Genomic DNA, 18,386 nt, shown 5'->3' with positions numbered 1-18,386 from the left:
ACAAAAATAGACACTCAGATCAACAGAACAGAATAGGAAACCCAGAAATGGACCCACACGTGTATGGCCAACTAATCTTTGACAAAGCAGGAAAGACTATCCGATGGAATAAATCTAGTCTCTTCAGCAAGGGGTGCCAGGAAAACTGGACAGTGACATGCAGAAAGATGAACCTGGAGCACTTTCTTACACCATACACAAAGATAAACTCAAAATGGATGAAAGACCTAAATGTGAGACAGGAAGCCATCAAAATCCTTGAGGAGAAAGCAGGCAAAAACCTCTGTGACCTTGGCCACAGTAATATTCAACATGTCTCCAGAGGCAAGGGAAACAAAAGAAAAAATGAACTAGTTGGACCTCATCAAAATAAAAAGCATCAGCGAAGCAAACAATCAGCGAAACTAAAAGGCAACTTATGGAATGGGAGAAGGTATTTGCAAACGACATATGAGATAAAGGGTTAGTATCCAAAATCTATAAAGAATTTATCAAACTCAACACCCAAAAAACAAATAATCCAGTGAAGAAATGGACAAAAGTCATGAATAGACACTTCTCCAAAGAAGATGTCCAGATGGCTAACCAACACATGAAAAAATGTTCACCATCACTCACCATCAGGAAAATACAAGTCAAAACCACAATGAGATACCGCCTCACACCTGTCAGAATGGCAAACATTAACAACTCAGGCAACAACAGATGTTGGTGAGGATGCAGAGAAAGTGGATCTCTTTCACACGGCTGGTGGGAATGCAAACTGGTGCAGCCCACTCTGGAAAACAGTATGGAGGTTCCTCAAAAAATTAAAAATAGAACTACCCTACAGCCCAGCAACTGTACTACATACAATTTATCCAAGGGAGACAATTATGCTGTTTTGAAGGGGCACATGCATCCCAATGCTTACAGCAGCACTATCGACAATAGCCAAAGTATGAAAACAGCCCAAATGTCCACTGACAGATGAATGGATAATGAAGATGTGGTGTGTATATATATATATATATATATATATATATGTATATATATAAATATATATATACAATGGAGTATTACTCAGCAATCAAAAAGAATGAAATCTTGCCATTTGCAACTATGTGGATGGAATTGGAAGGTATCATGTTAAGCAAAATTAGTCCGAGAAAGACAAATATCATGTGACTTCACTCATAGGAGGACTTTAAGATACAAAACAGATGAACATAAGGGAAGGGAAGCAAAAATAATATAAAAACAGGGAGAGGGACAAAACATAAGAGACTCTTAAATATGGAGAACAAACAAAGAGTTGCTGGAGGGGTTGTGGGGGGAAGGGATGGGCTAAATGGGTAAGGGGTGTTAAGGAATCTACTCCTGAAATCACTGTTGCACTATATGCTAACTAACTTGGATGTAAATTTTTAAAAATTAATTAACTTAAAAAATAATTTTCAAATCTCCTTGGAATAAAGCACCCAAATATTAAAGCAAAGTGGTGTTGTGGGATGAAAATCATGTACCCTTATAAACAACTATTTTGGGCTTTTTCTTTAGGTTTACAAATAAATGTTAGACCATACACTTCTAAACCAAGAGTCTACAGAATAGATAAACTTTCTTTTCTCACAATGGAATATATTAAAATATAATATTTGAATTTTTTAAAAAAATGAAGTAATAAGGTCATTACAACCTAACATATACCTATAAGAAAGCTAATAAGCTAATATGAAGACAGTAATTGACTACATAATTTCCTCCCAGATTGATGAACATAAAACCAATAATTTTTAAAGTGTTGTAGAAAATGCTTGTGGATGACAAGTAAGTGGATTATTGGGAACAAAAAAATATTTATTTTGATACAGGAATATAGCAAGAAACCAAAAATAATCCACACTGCAATTAACATGCCTCCTTAATTTATTCAGTCAACAAGCACCTACCAAGTACCTCTATGTGCTGGGGTGCTAGAAATAAAGAGGATCCTGTAAATTCTATCTACTATTTCTCAGCTCTGCTTTCTCTTCTCCACTTATTTCTACCATCCTGAATCAGATCCTATTGCTCACTGGTGTGACTTCAACATCCTCCTATGTGTCCCTCACCACACTTTGTGGAGTTTTGTTTATTCAGCATTCCACCACTGTGACAGCTGGTCTCCAAAATGGCCCCCTAATAAAGCACATCTCTCAGTATCCACATCTTATGCAGTAAACCTCCCACAGGGAATCTAAGCTGTCCCTGTGTAACAACAAAACAACAACAACAACAAAATATATATAGATATAGATATAGATATAGATATAGATATAGATATAGATATAGATCTCCATATATATATGGCAGACATAGAGCAGTGTGACTTCTGAAGCTGGGTCATAAGAAGCTTTTCTTTTTCACTATGATCTCTTGAAATGCTCATCTGAGGGGAAGCCAGATGTCATATAAGAAGTCTGATTACATGAGGGGCACCTGGGTGGCTCATTTGGTTAACTGGCCAACTCTTGATTTCAGCTCAAGTCATGATCTCATGGTTCATGTCTGCACTGACAGCATGGAGCCTGACTGGGATTCTCTCTCTCCCTCTCTCTGTCCCTCCCTTGCTCACTAATGCTCTCTCTCTCTCACAATAAATAAATAAGCATTAAGAAAAAGAAGTCTGATTACTTGAGATCACCATGCTATGAGGAGCCCAAGCTAGCCACAGAGAGGGAGGATAGGGAAAAGGAGGAAGGAAGAGGTCAAAGGAAAGGGAGATACCAACCAAACTCTAGCCCAGGAGCCAGAGAAGTGAATGAAGGAGCCATCGTGGATATTCTGGACACACCAGATGCCATTTGCAGATGGACTGATGCCCTAGATATACAGCTAATCCAGTACCATGCTGATATCTCCAGATATTCAAGCCAAGCCAGCTGATGCCCCAGACACTACAGAGCAGAACAAGCTGTACCTATACGCCCTGAATGAATTCTGCCCACAGAATTGTGAGCATAAAAAAATGGTTATTGTTTTGTGTCACTATACTTTGGGGTGGCTTGTTATGCAGCAGTAGAAAATCAAAACAACCTTCGTGACGTTTCTATAACGTAGGTATTACCATGGCATTCTCCTACCACTTAAAACACTTTAAAGGCTTTTTGTTACTAGGATGAAGCCAAGTTTCTTTAATACAGCTGAGAAGGTATTTTTTGTCATCTTCCCATCTTACCTCCTAGTATTCTGCTATACATACTCTAAACCCTAATCATAAAGAACCAACCTAATGCAATTATTCATTCGTACCTTTTATACATTTATGTATTGTACCTCTTCCTGGAATGTCCTTCCCATTCCCACCCATCCCGACTTCCCTGGAAAAGTCATAAACATTTTTTAAAACTTCAATCATACCTTTGAGAACAAGCCCAACTGCCATACCCACCCCAGGAATGAGGCAATGTACAGTACCCTCGACAGCATTCCTTAATCATCTATTTACCTCACTGGTTGTCCCTCTAGTGGGAGTAAAGAACTCTGTTTTGTTAATTTTTTCATATTTGGGACTCTGTGGCAGTGTCTGGTACAAAGTAGGCACTCAATATGTGTCCGTTAAACATGAATAGTGATGTCTTCCTCTTCTCTCCATTTTTTTTTTTTAACATTTATTTATTTTCAAGAGACAAAACATGAATGGGGGAGGGGCAGAGTGAGAGGGAGACACAGAAACTGAAGCAGACGTCTCCAGACTCTGAGCTGTTAACACAGAGCCTGACGCGGGGCTCAGACCCAGGAACCATGAGATCATGACCTGAGCTGAAGTCCGATGCTTAACCAACTGAGCCACCCAGGGGCCTCTCCTCAGTATTTCTAAAGTGCTAAGATTATACACATAACAACCATTTCCCGCATGGTTTTTCATATGGTAAGTATTAGTATATAGGTCTTTTTATGCCCAGGCGGGACGAATATCCTTGAGGAATAATGCTAAATTTCATACCTTAAATGCAAAGCATCAAAGGGGGCACCTAGTTGGCTCAGTCAGTTAAACATCTGACTCCTGATTTCGGCTCAGGTAATGATCTCGTGGTTCGTGAGTTCGAGCCCTGCATCAGGGTCTGCTCTGACAGTGAGGAGTCTGCTTGGGATTCTCTCTTTTCCTCTCTCTCTGCCCCTCCCCTGTTAGTGCGTTCACTCTCTCTCTCTCTCTCAAAATAAATAAATAAACTTAAAAAAAACCTTTTAAATGCAAAGCATCGAAAGAAAAAAAGTTTCACTTCCTTCAAAGTCAGTGTTTTCACAAGCTTTTGTGCTGTGATTCCCACAGGATACAACACCTACCCAAAGAATAAAACCCACTAAGAGAAGACTCTTTCTCCGTCAATAGGAAAGGTACAGGTGGCTAACACAGGCAGCTCAAATGTGGAGAGATGTGAGGCTACAACCAGACAAAGCAGCTGCACAGCAGTCTGGAAGGGAGGAGGGAAGCACTGGGTGGGGTGGAGTATAAGTAGAAGGAGATCAACCTAAAGAGTATGGTCAAGAATGTTCAGTCTAGAATAAGCAAAACTTTGTTAGCCTTGGTAACTTCCTCCAACACACATCATGGTGAAATTACTTTGGTCTGAGAAATATTGTATTTAGATCACAATTTTTATAGGCATCTAGCTGTGGGAAGAAACCCAACACCCATAAGGGCTTATTTCAGTTTAATGTGTGCAAGCTTGCTATGGGAGTCAAGAATAAAACTCTAATGTCTACCAACTTAGGGAACCCCCTATGGAGTGAAGAAACACACCAATTTGCATAGATAATCAACAAGTCAACTAGCTGAGTTTTAATACCTTCCAGATCAAAGATCACTGGCTATCACTACACATATAGGATTACAAAGTTACAAAACAACGTGAAATAAAGGAAAAATATTACATGGCTATATACCAGGGGAAAAAATTTCCTTACCTTCTCTTCTGAGGAAATGGTAAGTTTGTCACTTGAGATTAGGCTGCAGACTTGTTCAATGCCAAGATTGAGAAATTCTTCACTAAGGACAACATCTGCAAAATGCTGTTCTGTTTGGAGGTTAAAAATAAAAATCCATTAACACCAACATTCCATTATCCAGCTTCAAGCTGCTTAAAAAAAGAAGAGGTTTTTCTAAATCTAACCCAAGTTGTTTGTGAGAAAAACAACTGTACTTCCTCAAAGCAAGAGCTAACAAAGCCCAAACAAACTCACCTGGGGAAATAGTCTCTACTTGAATAACAAAGCAGAAGCACAAGTAGAAAGTCTGCCTTATCACATACTCAGCTGAATCACTTGTGTTTTACATGGTGGTATTTTAAACATGTATTCCTTATACACTAATAAGACTATCAGTTTTAAAATCAATAAAACCTTTTGATTACATAAATCAGAAAAAATACATTGTATTATATATTCACACATTTGAATATATAATGTAAAACATTAGAGGGTTCCAGAACATAATGGAGGAAGGAGGGAAGCCTGCTTCACTTGAAAACTTTAAACAAAGAAATTTTAAAGGCCAGTCTGAATATATGATCATCATTTAAAAAACAGAATTGATTTATAATATAGATAGCTCTGAATTCTATGGTAGTTTATCTGGGAAAGAAATCACACTATTTTAAACTCTCAACCCCTTTCCAGAAACCAGTAAAATTAGTAATTCTTAAAATACTAAAAAAAGCCTTTCTTTGATTTCAGAGATAAAATATACCCACTTCTCCAAAGGGTGCAAAAAAATCTATTAGTATAATCAATGAGTTTACAACTTTAAAAATCAGTCATTGACAAAGTAACCTTTCCTGCAAAAACAGCTCTCCTTTATCAAACATGAGCTCACAAGGAAATGTGGCACTTTGGAGTCAGACACACCAAGGTGAAATACCAGCTCTGTCAAGTACTAGCTTGGAAAGCCTTGGGTGAGTTACTTCATTTCTCTAAGCCTTGGTTTCTTCATCTATAAAACTGAGAACAAGAATACCTTACATAATAAGACCGCCGTGAGGATTAAATGGACTAAAGTTTATAAAGCACCTAGCAGTGTGTATGGTAGAGAGTAAGGATTTAATAATTTAGCTCTTAACTGTATTGTAATCCCTAAATTCTAAAGTAAACCTAGGTATTTTCTAGGTCTTCACAATTAATCATATTCTAATAGTAATTTTGTTAAAAGGCTTCCTTAGGTGAAATAGAGACTTATTTTAAATGTATTTCAACATACCACAGAAAGGATTAGTTGGCTTCCCTCTCAGAAACACTTCAAAAACTGCATTTACATAAATTCCATAACTATTCACTTTACAAAAGATTCCTCACAAAATCACTTTAAAAATGACAAGCAGCTCTAGGATAATTATAAAATGATGTGGATTTACAAAAATCTAACTGACACAATTTTTTTCTGTTGGAATATGTTTATCTTATTTATTTTTTATTGTATTTGACAATGTTAATATTAGTTTCAGGTGTATAACACAGTGATTCAACAATTACTATACATTATGCAGTACTCAACAAGGTAAGTGTAGTTACCATCTGTCATCATACAGTTACTACCCTGTTATTGAGTATATTCCCTATGCTGAACTTTTCATCCCCGTGACACTTATTTCGTAACGCAGGTTTGTACCTCTTAATCCCCTTCAACTATTTCACCCATCCATCTATCTTTTTACCCTCTGGCAACCACCACTTTTTTCTCTGTATTCAAGAGACTGTTTCCAGGTTTATATGTGTGGATGTTGTGTTTTTTAGATTCTGTATTTAAGTGAAATCATATGGTATTTGTCTTTCTCTGAGAAAGGTCCATCCATGTTGTTGCAAATGGCAAGATTTCATTCTTTTCCATGGCTGAATCACATTCATTGCATACCTATATTACTTATTCTTTATCCATTCATCTACCAACAGATACTTGGGCTGCTTCCATATCTTGGATATTGTAAATAATGCTGCAATAAACGTAAGGGGACATACAGTTTTGTTTTGCCACAATAAACCGAAGGTTACATATATCTTTTCAAACTGGTGGTTTTGTTTTCTTTAGGTAAATACCCAGCAATGGAATTACTGGATCAAATAACATTTCTATCTTTAATTTTTTGAGAAACCTCCTTACTGCTTTCCTCAGTGGTTGCAACAATTTACATTCCCACCAGTGTGCACTCAAAACCACTTTTCTCCACATCCTTACCAACACTTGTCTTTGATTTCTTGTCTTTTTGATACTAGTCATTGTGGCTGGTATGAGATGATATCTCATCATGGTTTTGATTTGTATTTCCCTAATGACTAGTGATGCTGAGCACCTTTTAATGTGTCTGTCGGCTATCTGTATGCCTTCTTTGGAAAATTGCCTATTCACGTCCTCTGTCCATTTTTAAAACAGATTATTTGTTTTTTAGTTACAAAGTTGCAGGAGGTTTTTTTTGTTTTTTTTTTAAGTTTATTTACTTTGAGAGAGAGAGAGAAAGCATGATGCAAGCAGGGGAGGGGCAGACAGAGAGGAAGAGAGAGAATCCCAAGTAGGCTCCACACTGTCAGTACAGAGCCTGACATGGGGCTCGAACTCATGAACTGTGAGATCATGACCTGAGCTGAAGTCAAGAGTCAGACATTTAACTGACTGAAACCCCAGGCACCCATGAGTTCTTTATGTTTTTGATATTAACCCTTTACAGAATATATTATTTGCCAACATCTCTCCCATTCAGTAGGTTGCCTTTTCATTCTTTTTTTCTTAATGGTTTCTCTCATAAAAATTTTTAGTTTGATGTAGTTCCATTAGTTAATTTCTGCTTTTGTTTCCCCTTTCCTGAGAAGATATATCCAGAAAAACATTGTGAAAGCTGATGTCAAAGAGATTATTGCTTATGTTTCCTTTTAGGAGTTTTACGGTTTCAGGCCTTACATTTAGTTCTTTAATCCATTTTGAGTTTACTTTTGTGTATGGCTTAATACAATTCCAGTTTCATTCTTTTGCATGTCACTGTCCAGTTTTCCCAGCACCACTTACCAAAAAGACTATCTTTTCACCAATGTGTCCTTTGTCATAGATTAATTGACCATGTTACTACTTTGGGGCTATCAATTCTGTTCCATTGGCCCACAGGCCAGGACCTTATGCCAATACCACCCTCTTTTGATTATTATACTTTTGTAATATAATTTGAAATCAGAAAGTGTGATGCTTCCATTTTTGTTTTTTTTCCCAGTTTGAAACCATAGTTTAATTTTAATGTAGCTAGAAATCCAATAACTATGTATTTTTAAGCAGAAAAAAACTCCTTTACTTTTTCTTCTTACAGCATTGTTAGCATAAGAAAAAACATTTCTGGTTTAGAAATGATACTGAGTTTCTATGAAAATGAGGGTACTTTGTATTTGTGGAACTTAAAAGCACAGAACACATTTTCAGAAGACCACAAATTTTACTTTTACCCATTTGTGGTAATATCTGCAATGCTAGAATATACTTAAGTAATATATAATTAAGCAAATTAAATAAGGAACCCCAAAAGGAACTGGTCTTGAGTTATTCACAGCACACATTAGAAATTTTTAGAGAGAACACACATTAACAACATCAACAACAAAAAACACTGGCAAGATCAAATGCAAATTTATATGCTGAGTATTTTTAAAAGGTTTAAAAAACAAGTTCAGTTAGCATACAGCCTTTTCTCACTTGTATAACAGATGCATTTCTATCTGCTTGTGCACAGCAAAGGGTGAGAACCTGAATCAACTTACTTATGACTTCAGAAATGTGCTATTTCAGAAATGTACTCCATGGAATTTTCTTCACTGCTCCTATCATTATTTCTTCAAATAAGCAAAGTACAGAGGGTTTCATCCCTTAAAACTGTTTTTAAACACCAGCACTTTAAATTGGAAGATACGTAGAAACTTAGCAGTTCCTGGTACAGTGCCTGGACTTAATAAATGCAAGAGTTGAAATGTACAACAGAAAATCTATCATTTCTTTATCCTTGTAGGAGAACGAGGGAGAAACAGGAGAGATGGAAATACGGTGTAGAGTTTAAGAGATGAACAGGAGCACAATGACTCATAATACCATCAACTGCACACTGAAGAACCATGGAACTCATCAATTTTATAATTCATGCTGGACCAAGAAGTTTGGTTCCCTTCTACGTAGATCAATGAATTCAAACCTCATGCTCTCCAAAATATGAAGATGAATAATGTAAGCTGAACTCTAACAATAAAAGATACTTCCTGAGTAGAAGACTAAATACCAAAGGGAATCCCTCTTTCCAACATCTTTTGATACAGTAATATTTCACTGAAGTGGAAACCTAACACTTAAGTATGAAATCTCTTGGCCAAGTAAGAAATTACAGCTGCTATGGGTATTTCCTTACATAATCACTATGTGTATTATATATTAAATTAAACCCAGCATTACATACGCTTGCATAATTATGCTGTGAATGGTGATAGCAGTGATGATGCCAGTTAAAAAAGGACTACCTTTAGCACAAAAGAGTAAGGGTGGGATGGGGGCAGGATGGGGGTGGTGAAAACAAGTAGAAAGTACACGAAGAGATGGGCATTTTCTGACAAGGAAAGGTCATTTTAAACACAGACATATAAAAAGAAAAGTATCCCACTGCGTGTTAACGAGGCAAAACATTTTCTGTATCAGACAAGAACACAACTAAGTAATCCAACTCTACTGCAGCATTATAAAAATCCTCCCTTGACCACAGTGTAAGCGTAAATGCATCTGTACAAGGTGCACGCTATATAGAAGGAACGAGGTGGCTGCTGCCCTGCCCAGTACTTCAGGTCCCTACCCAGGTCCTACTGCAATACTGGCGGTCCCAATGGTTTTATCAAAATAAATCATGTTTAAAAAATAAAGCACTTAAAAAAGACACGTCAAAATGCCTCAGTAACCATACATCCAACTCAAACTGCATTTATTAAAATGTTATATTTGCCTTCTGCTAATAAACCTCTATTTCACTCAAACTGAGCAACAAATCTTCCATACTGAAGTATCTTCCTTGCCCAATTAATCCAAAGGGAAAAAAACGGAGATGATTAGTAAAGAAAAATACAGGGATTAACAAACCCTTTTAACATGTCTTTAAATATTTTTAAGGTTTAAAAAGTGTTTAAAGTTTGTAATTCCCAGTAGGAAACCATTATCTAAACAAACACCCTAATGGCAAAACACTGGAAAATGTTTCAGCTGCATGTGGGGCAGAAGGGTAGGGATTATCTTTACAGCACCCCAACTTTCTCCATGAGAAGGTCAGAGGTACACTGACTCCTTCTCCTCCAAAGTTTGTATTATTGTGGCATCCACTAGGTGATCTAAGTTGCTTTTCCTTCAGCAAGGGCTTTCTTTGTCAGGAAGGTATTATGCTTGACCTCCAAAGTTGGCTGACGATTTACCGATGAGATTCATAACTTTTGGGTTGCTCTGACATCCTGACATATTTGCTGGGTTCCGGGCCACATCCTGGAAGGCCACCATCACTTCTGGATACTGCATGGCTTCCAGAACCTCTGGGTCACTGAGAATTTCACTGATCCCAGGCATTCCTGCCATTCAAAGCATTCCTTGAGGACAATTACCAGGCATTCTGAGGAAAGACACCTGGGAAAGAGCCACAATGAGCTCCTTCCTGATTGTCCTCTGGCTTCTTCGTTCCTCTGGGCTCTCTTATGTTCTTCTAGAGCTTTCTTAACCCTTTCTATTCTTTCTTTGGTCGCTTGCTCTTCCAGCTTTCACATACTTTCTTCAATATTCAGCAATTTTCTGGGCCCTCGGTTGAACTTCTTTCAGCATTGCACCAGCATCTTCATCATAATCTAGTTTACAAGTAGGGCAAGATCATATAGCCCAGAAGTCTGTGGTGCTTTCCCTCACCACTTGTAAGGCTGAGCTGAATCAGGGTTTATTTCAATAGCTCTATCACAGTCTGGGATGACAGCATTTGGCTTCTGTAATTTGATGAGGTCACGGGCTCTCTTGGCATACAGGATGACCAAGTGAGGATTCAGCTTGATGGCATCTGTGAACAAGTCAATGGCTTTCTGTAGTTCACCATCATTTAGGGCATCAATGGCAGCCACTGTTCTATCATTTGCTTGATCCATCATTTCCTGTTATCTCTATATTATCATCTCCCATTTCTTGAGGGGCATCAGTATCTGCTTCAATTACAACATCATTGTCAATTTCTAGATCATTTTCCTCACTTGATGGTTCATCTGTCTTTATTTTCCTCTGCCTTCTTACTGGTTTTTCTTCCTTGATATTGTCTTCTCATTTAGTTTTGAGTAGCAGGTGCTCCACACACTTATGGGAAGCACATTTCCTCAATGTGCAGAACTCTTGGATCCTGCTTCCATATTTTCACAAAGGTCTGAAGCTTGCTCACTTTGTGGGGGTCCATGGTCCTGAGGTGGCAGGCGGAGGGCACGGCTAAGGTTATGCCTGATTCCAGGCATGGGTACTAACACTGCATGACCGTGTGGAAGGGGGCTGTTCTTTCTTAAGAAAGACTGCTTTAGCTATTTGGAGTCCTTTGTGATTCCATAAAATTTTTAGGATTGTTTTCCTATTTGTGGAATAATACCACTGGCTTTGGTATCAGAGTTTTAACCCTGGCCTTGCATAATGAGTTTGGGAGTATTCCTTCCTCTTCTATGTTTTGAAAGAATTGGAGGATTAGTGTTAATTCTTTAAATGTTTGATAGCATTCATCAATGAAGCCATATGGTCATGAACTTATCTTTCGGGGAGTTTTTGATTACTGATTCAATCTCCTTACTTGCTATTGATCTGTTCAGATTTTCTATTTCTTCATCAGTCAGTGTTGGTAGACTGCATGTTTCTAGAAATTTATCCATTTCTTCTGGATATGTATTCTTACTAGTCTCAATGATCCTTTGTAGTTCTGTGATATAACCTGTAATGTCTCCTTTTTCATTTCTGATTTAATTACTCAAGTCTCCCTTTTTTTAGTCTAGCTAAAAGGTTTCTCAATTTTATCTTTGCAAAAAAACCAGCTCTTATTTTCACTGACATTTTCTACTGTTCTTCTGGTTCTCTATTTCATTTTTTTCTACTTTTACTTTTGTCATTTCCTTCCTTTCTGCTAACATTCGGTTTGGTTTGTTCTTTTTCTAGTCCCTTGAGGTGTAAAATTGGTTACTTATTTTAGATCTTTTTTCCTAACAGGCCTTTATCACTGTAAACTTCCCTCTTAGAATTGTTCTTGCAGCATCCCATAGATTTTGGTCAGGTTTGTTTTTGTATGCTTTTTTGTTTTGTTTGTTTTTGTTTGTTTTTATATTTCCCTTTTGATTTCTTCTTTGACCCACTGTTTGTTGAGGGGTATGTTGTTTAATTTCCATACATTTGTGATTTTCTAGTTTCCTAGTGGTATGATTTCTAGTTTTATACCACTGTGGTCAGAAAAAATACCCAGTATGATTTTAATCTTAAATTTACTTAGACTTGTTTTGTGACTTATCATATGATCTATCCTGGAGAACATTCTGTGTGTGCCTGAGAACAATGTATGTTCTGCTGTTGTTGGATGAAATGTTCTATATGTCTTCTAGATTCACGTGGTCAAAAGTATGGTTCACATCCAATGTTTCCTTGTTGATACTCTAAGTGATCTATCCATTTTTGAAAGTGGATACTGAAGTCTCCTACTATTATTTTATTGTTATCTATTTCTCCTTTCATATCTCTTAGTATTTCTTAATATATTTGGACACTCCAATATTGGGTCATATATACTTATAATTGTTTTATCATATTTTTAAAGATTTTGGTTTTTTTTAAGTAATCTCTACACCCAATGTGGAGCCCAAATTCACAACCCCAAGATCAAGAGTTGCATGCTCTTCCCACTGAGCCAGCCAGGTGTCCCTATTTGTTATATCTTTTTTTTTTCCCCCAATTATTTTCAGAGAGACAAAGTGCAAGCACACACACATGCATGAGCAGGGAAGGGGCAGAGAGAGAGAGGGAGAAAGATAATCCCAAGCAGGCTCCGCACTGTCTGTGCAGTCTGACATGGGGTTCAATCTCACAAATGGTAAGACCATGACCTGAGCCAAAATCAAGAGTCAGACAATTAACCAGCTGAGCCACCCAGGAACCCCAGTTATACTGTCTCTACTTAACCATTTTTGGCTCAATTCTATTTTGTATGATTATCAGTATAGCTACATTTGCTCTCCTTTGGTTTCCAATTGCATGGAATATCTTTTTCCATCTCTTCGCTCTGAGGCCTTAAAGCTAAAGTGAGTCTCTGGTAGTCACTATAGAGTAGGGTTTTGTTTTTTTAATCCATCCAGCCACTGTATGTCTTTCGATCAGAGAGTTCAATCCATTTACAGTAATTATTGATAAGACTTTACTAATTCCATCTTATTAACTGTTTTCAGGCTCTTTTTTATTTCCTTTGTTCCTTTCTTTCATCTCACTTCCTTCTTTTGAACTGTTGAAGGATTCATTCTCTTTATCTTTTGTGTACATACTGTAGGTTTTTGTTTTGTGGTTACCATGACTCACATAAAACTCCTTAGAGATATGTCTATTTAACACTGATAACAACTTAACTTTAATCTCATACAAAAACTCTCCTTTACTCTCTCCAATATTTCATAGTTTTTGATATCATAATTTACCTCTTTTTATACTGCATATTTCACAAATAAATTATGGTAGCTATAGTTTATTTTTAATTTGGCTAATACTTGCCTTTACCAATGTGTTGCATATTTTCATGTTACTAATAATTAGTATCATTTCATTTCAGCTTGAAGAACTCCTCACAGCATTTTTTTCTTTTTTTTTTTTTTTAAGTTTATTTTTGAGAGTGAGAGAGAGAGCACAAGTGGTGGGGTGGGGGGGTAGGGTGGGCAAAGAGAGAGAGGGAGACACAGAATCTGAAGCAGGCTCCAGGCTCCAAGCTGTCAGCACAGAGCCTGATGCAGGGCTCAAACCCACAAACTGCAAGATCACGACCTGAGCCAAAGTCGGACACTCAATCGACTGAGCCACCCAGGCGCCCCTCTCAGCATTTAAGGCAAGTCTAGTGATGGTGAATTACCTTAGCTTTTTTTTTTTTTATCTGGGAAAGTATTTCTCCTACGTTTCTGAAGGATAATTTTGCTAAATAAAGTATATTTGTTGGGGGGCGCCTGGGTGGCTTAGTCGGTTAAGCGTCCGACTTTCGCTTAGGTTATGATCTCGCGGTTCGTGGGTTCGAGCCCCGCATCGGACTCTGTGCTGACTGCCAGCTCAGAGCCTGGAGCCTATTTCAGAGTCTGTATCTCCCTCTCTCTCTGACCCTCCCCTGCTCACGCTGTCTCTCTCTCTCCTAGAAATAAATAAAAATATTTTTTAAAAAAAAGTATATTTGGTTGGCAGGGGTTGTTTTGTTTTGTTTTGTTTTTCTTCCAGGACCTTGAATAGATCATCCCACTCTCTCCTAGCCCATAAAATTCTTGCTAGGAAATCTCCCTGATAGCCTTATGGGAGCTCCCTTGTAGGTTTTTTTTTCTTCTTTTGTTGCTTTTAAGATTATCTCATTGTCTTTGACTATTGACTATTTTATTATAATGTGTCTTAAAGAAAATTTCTTTAAGTTGATTGTGTTTGATGTCCTACAAAAGCTTCATGAACTTAGATATCCAAATCTTCATCCAGATTTGGGTAGTTCTCAGTCATTATTTCTTTAAATAAACCTTCTGCCCCTTCTCCCTTTCTTCTCCTTCTAGACCTCAAGTGAATCAGGGGTTGTTCCTTTTGATGGTATCTCATAGAACATGCATTCTTGCAATCTTTTTCCCTTATTCTCCTCAGACTGGATAATTTCAAACCTTCTGTCTTCAATCTCATGGATTCTTCCTTCTGCTTGATCAAGTCTGTTGTTGCTCTCCACTGCATTTTTCATTTCATTCATTAAATTCTTAATTCTTCAGGTCCAAAACTTGATTTTCTTTTCTTTTATGATTTCTTTTTGTTAAACTTCTCATTTTATTCATGTATTGTTTTCCTGAAATCACTGAATTATCTGTGTTTTCTTATAGCTCACTGAGTTTTCTTAAAACAGCTACTTTGAATTTTTTACCAGGAAAATCACAGATCTCATTGTTTTTGAGTTTGGTTATGGGAAGACTGCTATAATCTTTTGGTGATGTCACATTAGCTTGATTTTTCATGTTTCTTGGGGTTGTGTGCTGCTGTCTCTGCATCTGAAGTAACAGTCATCTCCTCCAGTCTTTACTGGAGTAATGCCTTCCTTCAGCCCTGCTAGAGATTCTGAGAATTTCTTAGACTTTCTATGGATACCTCTGCTCCAAGCTTCTTGCCCCCTTTTGTGGAAGAGATCCTAAGCTTATAGGCCTATCTTCATCCTACAAAACAACAAGTTGAGTCCTGACAGCTTCTCTTTTGTTTTCTCAAAGGTGGTGCTACAGCTGAAGTTTGTGGTCTCTCCCTAGCTCACAGATTTGGGCCTGCTGCATATGCTTATTTGTCATCTTCCAAAGCTCACTCTCGCTACTTCCCACAAAAGAACAAACAGAAAGCTGGCCACACGGTGGGGGTGGATGGCACAGCACACAGGGAATGGGGGTGCCCATGGGCCTGTTGAGGGGGATCCATGAGTGGGGCTTTCCCAGCAGCTAGTGGGCAGGCTTCTTGGTGGAGTACACCATGCAGTAAGGGACGTGTCCTCTTTATGTCCTCAGAGTTCAATGTGTCACTCTCTCAGACTTCTGCCTCCCAATCCTGGAATTCCAGATTTAGTACTGGGGCCAAAGAGAAACAAGTACTTTTAGCAGCATTTACACAGTTGGGAAATGTGGGTGCTAACTTTCACACTCTCTCTTTTCCCCACTAAAAGAATTATAGACTGAGAAAGATCTCTCTTGGCCCTGGGCTATACCACCTTGGGGAAGGTGTGATGTGGGTAAAGTCAAACTGTTCTGATCCACTCTAATGTGTCCAAATGTTTTGGGTTTTTTTCTTTCTTTCTTTCTTTCTTTCTTTCTTCTCTCTCTCTCTCTCTTTAATAAAGTGCTGTACCTTAACCTCTGGAAATCTGGACTTCTACAAAGGCTCTCTTGTCCATAGGTAACTGTCTAGGTGTTTTCCAGTGGCTCCCAGACTTCAGTCAAGAGGAGCTAGAACTGGTTCATGGGTCATTTCAGGGTCCATAGCTGGGACAGTGGTCTGTCTGCCTATTATTCAACACACAGGTGGGCAAGACTCCCACCAGATTCCTTGGTGTATGGTGTTGAATCCTACAGCTCCCACAAAGGCACTTTGTTCATGGATAGATACAGAATATTTGTTGTTGAGGGTGGTGGGGCAAAAACAAGGGATGTCTTATGCCACCATGATTTAAAAAAAAATGTTTTAGGGGCACCTGGGTGGCTCAGTTGGTTAAGCACCCAACTCTTGATTTCAGCTCTGAGCATGATCCCACAGTGTGTGGGTTCGAGCCCTCCATCAGTCTCGGCACTGACAGTGTGGAGCCTGACTGAGATTCTCTCTCTCTCTCTCTCTCTCTCTCTCTGCCCCTCCTCGGCTTCTGCTTTCTCTCTCTTCCAAAATAAACTTAAAAAAATGTTTTTAATCATATAAAAAGATTAATGATTAAAATTCTAAACACAAAGAAAAAATAACAAAATATTTCCAAACTAGGCCCAAATAGTTTCCATCCCCAATGGGAAAGAAAAGTATTGCTATAGACAATGTATTTTACTGTCTTGACTTCAGTGGACAAATGCTGTCCTAAGTAAGAGAAAAAACAATGGCTTCCCTCCCCATCCTGGGCCACTGCCCCACTTTGCTGGCCTTTATACCAAACTTCTTTAGGGCAGATCTTAATAATGAAACCTCTGTATTTTGATTAACACCCACATCTTTATCTGTTGTAACACAGCCTTTGGCCCACCCTTCCCCTGAATTTGTTCTTTGGAAATCCTTTTTCTTGTGGTTAAAACTTCTCAACCCCTGCACAGTGTTTAACCCTAAGGTCACTCTCTCCCAGTTTGGATTCTATTAATACTTTTTTCAAAAAAAATTTTTTAATTTTTTTTTTAATGTTTTATTTATTTCTAGGAGAGAGAAAGAGACAGCGTAAGCAGGGGAGGGTCAGAGAAAGAGGGAGTGACAGACTCCGAAACAGGCTCCAGGCTCTGAGCTGGCAGTCAGCACAGAGCCCGACGCGGGGCTCAAACCCACAAGCCGTGAGATCATGACCTAAGTGAAAGTCAGACGCTTAACCGACTAAGCCACCCAGGCGCCCCCCAAAAAATTTTTAAACATTTTTTTTTTTTTTAAGTAATCTCAACATCCAACATGTGACTTCAAGCCTGAACTCTGAAGCCCAAGATCAAGAGTCACATGCTCTACCAACTGAGCCAGCCAGGCGCCCCTCTAATCTTTCTGATCACTCAGTCTGTCTCTGTCAGCTCCCTAAAACTGGGTACTACTCATGGTCTTGACTGTCCTGATCCCTCTTTTCATCTTCTCCTTCTTATCCCTTAAGTATCTCATCCACATTTGTGTGTCCCAGTTATCTTTAACTAGCACTCCAGTATGGTTGCTCCCAGATCCAACCTCTCTCCCAAAACTCAGTATTTTGAATTCCAGCTATCTGTTAGTCTCCACATGATCTGGTTAAGCATAATGGCTCTTTTAAACAGACAGATCCACCCCCAGCTGTGTACCCAGCAATACACACAAGCAGTCCCTCTAAAACCCTCACTTTATTCACCACTTTAGGCCACTTACCATGGCCTGCTTTGAGCTGTACTGTCTTAATTTTTCATCATTGTGCATTTTTCTTCCCCTTGGCTGGATTCTTGGCAAAGATTCTCTGGCTAGGTCTGATTATCTCCTCAAAATAAATCAAGGTCTTCCACTAGCCTGCTGTCTTTGCTTATTGCATAAACTTGCCCGGTGGAAGAACTTCTATAATTGATAGTGCATTTCACTGCTCATTCTCCCTCAAGCAATCAAGACCAAGACCCACCTACACTTGAAACGGGGTCAGTACCTTCCTCCAGACACCTGCTTGCCCTCCTGTACTCCTTTTGTGTCTTACTGGCTCTCCTATCCACACCAATTCCAAGGCTAAATGAAATCTCAGTTGAGTCCTCACTCCTTTTTCTCTCTTTATGTGGTAAGACTTATAACATAAAATTTAGCATTGTTAACTGTGTTTAAGTATACAGTTCAGTAGTATAAAGTATACTCAGATTGTTGTGAAACAGACCTCCAAAACTTTTTCATCTTGCAAATATGAAGCTCTATACCCTTTTCCCCCTTCTATATTCCCTTCCTCTCTTTAAACCTGAAAATAAACTGT

General features: G+C 38.4%; 1 protein-coding gene and 1 pseudogene across 2 annotated transcripts in view; both read right to left on the bottom strand.

Annotated features, from left to right (window-relative positions):
• The window catches only part of KLHL2 (kelch like family member 2), a 110,668-nt gene that overhangs the window by 20,825 nt on the left and 71,457 nt on the right, over window positions 1-18,386 (bottom strand). For both annotated transcript variants that reach the window (XM_039249954.1, XM_039249955.1), the window contains one exon: window positions 4,930-5,039. In XM_039249954.1, the coding sequence (XP_039105885.1) occupies window positions 4,930-5,039 (110 nt within the window). The remainder of the gene's footprint in view (window positions 1-4,929; window positions 5,040-18,386) is intronic.
• On the bottom strand, window positions 10,391-11,432 carry LOC120243723 (annotated as a pseudogene).

Source organism: Hyaena hyaena, unplaced genomic scaffold, assembly GCF_003009895.1.
Source record: "Hyaena hyaena isolate Hyena2069 unplaced genomic scaffold, ASM300989v1 scaffold_356, whole genome shotgun sequence".
Taxonomy (NCBI): domain Eukaryota; kingdom Metazoa; phylum Chordata; class Mammalia; order Carnivora; family Hyaenidae; genus Hyaena; species Hyaena hyaena.
This window is presented reverse-complemented; position numbering and strand designations above follow the sequence as displayed.